General features: G+C 33.9%; 1 protein-coding gene across 1 annotated transcript; it reads right to left on the bottom strand.

Moving 5' to 3' along the window:
- Positions 1-489: 489 nt before the first annotated feature.
- On the bottom strand, positions 490-7,924 carry LOC134720763 (uncharacterized). The gene is made up of 5 exons (XM_063583244.1): positions 6,113-7,924; positions 4,791-4,916; positions 3,974-4,146; positions 2,871-3,517; positions 490-2,036 (listed from the first exon to the last, which is right to left on the bottom strand). The coding sequence occupies exons 1-5, from the start codon at positions 7,801-7,803 to the stop codon at positions 1,398-1,400; spliced, it is 3,276 nt and encodes a 1,091-aa protein (XP_063439314.1). The 5' UTR covers positions 7,804-7,924; the 3' UTR covers positions 490-1,397.
- Positions 7,925-8,160: the final 236 nt, after the last annotated feature.

Here is an 8,160-nt window from a genome sequence, read left to right as displayed (position 1 = left end):
AAGCAAAACAACTTTATGAATTATTTTGCTAGCCAAACTATGCAAAAAAGTTTGTCCATTGGTAAAGGACTGTCGTATTGTAACCTATAGTTGTTAATTCTGTCATTTTTCTCTGGTAGAGAGTTGTCCCATTTGCAATCTTGAACCACAGCTTCTTATTAAAGATACACGCCATTGGAAACATTAGTTTTTTCAGGAGATAAACAACATAATTCGGGCGACTTCCGGGTCTTTACACCCAACAAAATCGAAAGAAGAAATAGAAAAAATATGATTATTTGCTGTTCTTCATCTTGAAGTCAAAATAGGGCCTTCCAAATATAGAACAAAAACGCCAATTAAATGCAGGTGAAGATGACCATAGCAACGGTGTAAGCAGACATCTTCGTCAGAATATCAATCAAAACAATGTTTGCTGTAATATAGAAATAATAAATACTATCATCAAATGTCGTATAAGTCAAATTTATCATTTTAATAGAAATGAGACCCAACAAAATATGGAGACAATAATTATTTAAAGATAACAACAAATTTAGACACACGGAAGAACCGGCTTTATAATATTATATAATTTGCAGCGATTGGCATAAACAAGCTAAGTAAGAATAGGCTCTACTACATGTCATTTGTCAACAATACCACGATATCAGAAGTATGAAACAATGAAAAAAATGACATGAGCATATTTCAATTCATTATAATTTTATTTACTTGCTAATAAATATTGTGATTTTTTTTTAAATAAGTTTCAAAACATAAGCCTTGAGCAAACGTTATCCACAGATAATGTTTTTAGATTTTTCTTTCATGTTGTTTGTTAACCATTAATCGACTTGTAGACGTAAACCATCTGAATTTATGATATTTATTCAAACTCAATTCGTGACATCAATGTGTTCACTTTATAAATATCAAATAAATTCTATAGATTATAAAACAATAAGAATTAAGGTGCCCAAAACCAAAACATTAAATGCTTTATGCCAAAGAGATTATTTATGATACGTCAGAAGTAAATGTTGTATAGCCGAAAGACAACTATACAGAAGCAAAAATAAATATTACCATTCATTTCATCTTACAGAAACCCGTATATTTTCATCAGATCTTCTGACATCCATTATTATATAATCTGACAAAAAAAGCAAAATGAAATTTTCTTACAGAAGCGCTCTACCATGGAAAGCATTAGATGCTTCAGAGCGAGTTAGTTGTCCTTGAAAATAATTCAGTATGACATTATATTTCAATATGTCAGTTAAATCTTAACAATACAGATTTACATGTACATGTATATATATTAAAAAAAGAAAAGGAGAAATATCACAGACTTTTGGTTTAGAAAGACATGTTTGTTTTATGCACAGTTAGTTGTCCTTAGAGCATAGCAGTCATCAATTCGTTTGTCTTACAGAGAAGACACGATAGCGACCAAGAGGTTGTGAAGTGTATTTGACGAATGTTTGTGGCAATGTTGCCCGACGTATAAGACTGTGTGGTGATGCCATTTGAATCGCTGGTCTTACTTGTGGAACTTGTAATCCATATCTCGGAGTTCCAACCATTTGTATAGCTTGGCCAGTTGGGCAAGTGTGTATAACCGTTTGTTTCTGGAAATTTAGCCGATCGATTTTAGCCTGGTATCGTTCGCGTTCTGCTTTTGGTTTTGAGGAGTTGGGCGAGATACTTTGTGGTTTATTAATGCCCATGTAACACTTTGCCCTCTCTCTTGCATGAAGGAATGGTAACAATTGCTTTCTGTCTATAAGAGAGTACATAGAATTGTTATTGACGCCTCTAGCCAGCGACCTAAATTGATCAGCTAACACCCAGTTGTTGAGAACGCTTGCAGGGTTACGTATCTCAGTTTTCTCGTCGTTTATTATCAATTCCTTTCTTGCGTGTTGTTCAAATATTGTAGACAACTGTTCGAATATTTCATCTGAAAACATCTCCTCGTCATCTGGCTCGGTCGGTTCTAAAACATCCTGTAGAGAATCCACTTCCAAAAGGGGCAAATCTTTATCTGCAATCTGGAAATACACATGTTTAGCTTTATTTAACCACTGACATAGTTTCAAAATATAATCAATTAATTTAAAATCATCGTAATAAGGATTATATGCAGATAAAGTACATATTTGGGTTAAGGGGCCAGCTGAAGTACGCCTCTGAGTGTGGGGTTTTCTCGCTGTTTAAGACCTATTGGTGGTCCTAAGCTGTTTTCTTCTCTTTTGGTCGAGTTGTTGTCTCTTTGACACATTCCCCATTTTCATTATCAATTTTACAATGTCTATCTTATATAATATAAAAAAAGATGTGGTATGATTGCCAATGAGACAACTATCCACAAAAGACCAAAATGACACAAACATTAACAACTATAGGTCACTTTTATAAGAATATTTTCAAGATAAAAGCAACCTTTTCAAAATAAGAAAAAATAAAAAATATTGAAGTCCAAGATTGTTTTTAGGGGAGTATCGAGAGCTTAGAAACACGATAAATTTTACTCTGCCATATTTATGTGTCTGTCCATGGACACAGGCAACAGTTGCCCAATGGCTATCGCTGGTTACTTCTGTCATAATTATTTTCACTATATTGTATTAACTTTTATTTAAATTGTTTCACTTTAAGAGTATCAGCCTTTAAATTTTGAGTATACGGTACGGGTCTTTTCTCCATGTCGAATGCCATACGGTGACCTGTAGTTGTTCATTTCCTTGTAATCTGATATTGGTCTCCTTGGCAATCATATATCCTTAACTTTTTAAAGCTGATCTGTATATTTATGAACAGAATTGAGGGATTTTCTCATTTGCTCATGTACAGTTCATTTATAATAATATATAAATACTATTCACCTTATCAAGTAGATCCTGTGAAAAATCGTTTTCATTGTCATTCACCTCATCTAGATTAGTAACATCACATTTCTCATTTGCATATTCCTTTTCTGCGTCCATTGCCGGTTCACATATTGTTCTGTTGTCTGTCCTATCGTCTGCTTTCAAGTTATTTACCAAGTTTTCAAAGCTTTCTGATTGAACTGGAGCACCAGAGACACCAACTCGACGTTCTTTCTCAAGATATTGCAAATCAAAAAGAACTTCTGCCAACTTCTTGGAAACTACATCTCGTGAAAATTTCATGTCGTCTGCTGAATTCCCTGTTATGAGTCGCTTTACAATAGCACCAAAAGATTCTTTCAGAATTTCTTGTTGTCTTTGCCTTTTGCGTTCATATATCTCTTTAATTTTGTCTTTTGAGTCTAGAATGCTTTGATATAGAATCCTCCTGTAATACTGAAGCGGGTCCTTGTTTTGTTTAGATTTAAGTTCCTCTTTCCTCTGCTTTGGCTTTTCCAAGGTTTTTAATTTTGCATACTCATTTGGTGAAACTTCGTAAAAGAATTTGAGCCAACGTTTAAGTTCGTCGTCTTGATCTAATGAGGAAAGGGACAGAAACCTGACCATTGCTGGACATGGAAGCCTATCTTCTTCTGCTAGGTCTATTAGAGGGAAAAAATAAATTGATTTCAGATTGATTTCAGACTTGTATTTAATAAGATTATATCAGTCATCATAACCACAACGTAAGCACTATAGACTATACACTGATACGTTCTGAATAAGAGACTTTTCATAAAAAAATGTGTACAACACAATTCTTTAAACAAAGTTCAAAATAAGTGGATGAAAGCCATTATAGGCAATCGTGTGGCCTTCAAAAATGAAAAAAACCACAAGGTATATAGTCAGCTTAAAACAGCCACGACTTGAAAATTATAACGGCGTGTTTGTCTCTGAATTAAAAATGTCCATCTTGAAACAACATACAGGAACGCAATATAGTTTTGAACCTAAGTGATGACTGAGTTTTATATTATAAATGCGTTAACTTATCAGGGGAATACTCTAAAAAATCTAATTCACGAGTGACGCAATACATGTTTTAACATTTATACCTGTTGCAAATTGATTTGAATGTTTGTTTTCATCTTTCATTGCGTTTTTGGCCCTTGTGAAGTATCTTAATTTATCTCTGTCTTCCAGATCTTCCCAAGCTTTACGCATCAAATTGTCTACCTCTTCTGTAGACGAACCACTATGAAGCTGCTGAAAATGGCGTCTGTGTTCACTGAAAATTAATTGGGTTTTGATATGGTTTAAATAAAGAGGCTAGAGCATGTGTCAACATTTTGTTTACAGGCACTATAAAGTACATGATCTGTATTGTAATCAGATAGAATTAATCACGCACATTTGCCGTTTGAATTGTTTTAGATTTATCATTTCGAGGCATTTAAAACCTACTATGCGGTATAGGCTTTGCTCAATGTTGAAATCCGTACGGTGACCTATATATAGTTGTTTATTTCTGTCATTCGGTTTCTTGTGGAAAACTGTCTCAATTGCAATCATACCACATCTGCTTTTTTATAAGAATAAAATCAAGATGTCGTTGTTCAATGTGTCCTATAATTCCCCTGACTGACTGCACGATTTGTCGATGATAAAGCCTAAGTTCATCTTTGTAAAATATCACTGAAAGGCTTACATTCTTTAAAAAAAGCATGAGCTCTGTGAACAATACACCGCGGGTCATCTGTTATTAAATGCCAATTAAAAAAGTTTATGTACAACAGGACATTTGAACACCATTAAAGTAAATTTCCGCGTAACGTTATAGAGAGTTGAATACTATGGAAACTTCTTTTTCCACCTGAAATATAGAAAATGGATAAAACAGTCTTACTTATATTTCAAATATAATATACCAACCTCGACCACAGTATACATGCGTATTTTCCTACTCGATTATTTTTTAATAGCTGTTCATCTTCTGGAACGTTCTTTTTCTTCGTTTTCTCTGGTTTTGTTAACGGACTACACTGTTCCGACTTTGTCCTAAAAAACAATGAGCATTGATTTTCATTTGCAAATTATAAAAAGAACGAATGAATCTCGTAAATTCTGTCCCAAGGCAGGAATTAATGGTTGTCCTATGTCATATCTCAATGTTTTTTTTTGTTTTTTTTAGGATTTGGGGTAAATGAAAGATCTTTCACAAGCTCTCCATTTATAATTATTTACTGTTTTCTTTGATTCGGTGCGATCTGAGTGTTATTGCATTAAACCTGTCTTTGGTTGAAGACCGATCTATAATAAGTGCCCGGCACGAGTTGGGTTTTGTGTGCTTTAGTGGGCTGCTGTTCGTTGCCATTCAATGGCTCTCTCAAAGTTTTTTTGTCAAATAATCGGACCCCTTGAATCTTTTCTACGATACAGGGTTTAATATGTTGCCCAATATCAACAACTTTTCTTTTGATAGAAGACTAATAGAAATTTCACTTAAAGCAGATTCTAGTTTTTTCCTTCGATTTGAGACACAAATATTATTCTAATGCTAAATATATAAGGTAAACGTCCGAGTCAATCTTTTCCAAACATTTAAAATTTTAAGAAAATCAAATATCTCAAAAAGGAGTTACATAAACTATCAAAATTTTAAGCTTATTTCATCCTGCAATTAGTTAACTATTGTACAAATATTACAGGTATAATGAGGTATACAAATAAATGTTTGCTTTATTTGAACTTGAACAATGAATAAAGTATCCTGTTAAGCGCTTCTTTGTTGAGCAAGCAGTAATTTGAATATTTCTTTCTGGGTAACAGTTCACTTTGGGGTCCTCTTTGCGGTCCGCGTTTTAACTATTTCGATTTGTTAAAAAATTCGACAATGATTTCATAGTAGAGTTAACTAAAGCTCAAGTGTCTCGCTTTCCGTCCTACTTCTAAAGCTCGTACGCATAAAATCTTAAATAGGATCTTATATGAACTTGCTGTTTAGAAAGTCGTGTATTCTAAAATTGAAATGAACTGTAGAGTATCAAATTAACATAAAATAGAATACAGTAGGAATTGCATACCTAACTTATGCTTGGAAATTATGGTCAAAGTTGATAGACCACAGAGTGACAGACTGGTATATCTTTGTGCACTTATTTGAGTGATGGCATTTATAGCTAATACTTAAAATATCAGTCAGGTGAGTTACAAAAATGGATTTATTATTCAAAGCACTGTTTTTCTGATAATACCTTTCCAATTCCTCTTGGGTTTCCATTTCTGCCATACCGGGACCTTTTCCAACTGTAGAGGCATTGGCTACTCTGTGACTTCTTCTCTTCACAGATGACTCTCCCGTGTCGCTATATAAGAACCTCTTCCGTTTTGACCTTGCTTCATGTGATGTGTTCCTTCCTTTGTTGCTCCTTGTCGTATTCAGTACATATGCGTGATCGTCTTTGTTACCAGAATATACAACCTCAGCCCCGTCATTCACTTTCCTGATTCTTAATTTTAGTGCAGCTCTTTCATAAGGTGTTTTTGAATTGTCTTTTCTCAAAGATTCACAAGAGGACTGTACTGAAATTTGTGGTGTTTCTTTTCTGTCTGGACATTTGTCTTGTAAATTATGCAAAGAAGTTGATTTGGAGTTTATTGAAGAATTCCTACAATCACCAGCTTTGGTGTTTGTTTTTTCATTATTGTCATTTGGATAACTAAAACCAGTCTCTGTTTCCGTGTATATATCATTGTTTATTTCCTCAATACTATCATTACTGCTTACAGATGAATCCAAGTTATTTCCAATGTTTGCCTTCTCCGTATTCCAGTACTCTTTAGACTTCTGCAATATTTCAGGTATTGAAATGCTTTCTGTCTCACTGTCAACAACTTTGTTTTTCATGCTAGTGGTTTCACAATTATTTTCTTGGTGTTCCTTTGAAATCACATCTCTATAAAGTATTTTCATTGCTTCGTTATCATTTGCATTATGTGTATCGGGGGTTGGAATCACATCGTCCTTATTAGCTTCTTGAACCAGCTTTTTGGGATAAATTTTGTTTTTCTGTTTTGTTTGATTATTACCAGTGTACAAGTCTTTTGTATAAGATTTCAAAAGGAAGTCTTGGTCGTTCTTTAATAATGGACTCTCTCGACGTTCTTGTAATCTAGCGCTTCTTTTAGTGGGTGTAGTAAGAGGGCAGTGTCGTTTTGGGCTCGAATTGAGGTCAAGATTCTTTAAAGAACTCGTGTTATTTTCATGAACCACTTTAGGAAAATCAGCAAATATATTAACAATTGCTCTAGATTTCACTGGCGTTGACGTTTTTAGGCCCGATTTGATCCCCATTTCATCTACCGTTTCTGATTTTATTGTACAATCGGCTTCATCATTGATTGTTGCGATTTCGTTCTGTTCAGCTGATAATTTACCAAGCGTACATTTTTGTGGTGTTAGTCTTTTAAACCTAATATTTTGTGGAAACCCCTCCCATAATTCATCATCTGTCATTTCGCTGCGTAATTTTTTTCGTCTGGGTATTTCTGCTTCTTTCACTTCATCTGAAATCAATTCACTATCTCGAACGGTTTCTAGATTTTCTGAACCATCGAAAGATATTTTACGTCTTACTGTTTGTCTTGGCGATGGTAGTTTTTCAGCCTTGACATGGCGATGTATTTTGTTGTCATGATTGATATTTGCTATGCATTTATCAATAGTGTCTTCTGTTGCATATGTGTTGTTATCGGACGGGTTATCATGTATAAAACTGTTATCAAGTTCAATTGACGTGATATTGTATCTGCTAACTTTTTCATCGTATTTCGGATTTTCAGAATTTTCTCTTACATTCTCAAATTCTGTTAGACGTGGAGATTTACGTATACCAAATCTTCTTGTTTTGGGTGAAATAAGTGTATTAGGTGACTTACTTGTCATGTTTGAAAAAAATATCAATACAGTAACATCATTTTAAACTTTCTTTCTTTTCTCATCAATATTGAAAGCTTTATTTTGCGAAATGGAGGATCCGTTGTGTACACGTCAGATGTGTGTTGACGTCATTGTACTGAACATAACGTCGCAATAAAGACACATTGTTGTTCTTTTTGAGGGGCTCAATGGGGTCTTCTTGTGGAATCAATGCTAAAATACTAGTTTAGTTTAAACATATTTTATTGTTCAAAATGACAAAAGGATCAGACACAAGTTTTACAACTTAGTAACATCTTCTCTAAAATATTAACAAAATTTACATAACCGGCTTTGATCTAGAGATGTGTGTGAATTTCAATT

Source organism: Mytilus trossulus, chromosome 6, assembly GCF_036588685.1.
Source record: "Mytilus trossulus isolate FHL-02 chromosome 6, PNRI_Mtr1.1.1.hap1, whole genome shotgun sequence".
Classification (NCBI taxonomy): Eukaryota; Metazoa; Mollusca; class Bivalvia; order Mytilida; family Mytilidae; genus Mytilus; species Mytilus trossulus.
The sequence above is the reverse complement of the archived record's forward strand: the minus strand, read 5'-3'. Positions and strand labels throughout refer to the sequence as shown.

What these genes read in the sequence shown, in the direction of transcription:
- LOC134720763 (XM_063583244.1), bottom strand. Translation starts at nt 7,803, where the DNA reads ATGACAAGTAAGTCACCTAATACACTTATTTCACCCAAAACAAGAAGA. An exon ending in TTCAAATCAATTTGCAACAG is followed by an intron (nt 3,518 to 3,973) that starts GTATAAATGTTA and finishes TCCCTCTAATAG; the next exon opens with ACCTAGCAGAAGAAGATAGG. An exon ending in CACAGGATCTACTTGATAAG is followed by an intron (nt 2,037 to 2,870) that starts GTGAATAGTATT and finishes GTGTATTTCCAG; the next exon opens with ATTGCAGATAAAGATTTGCC.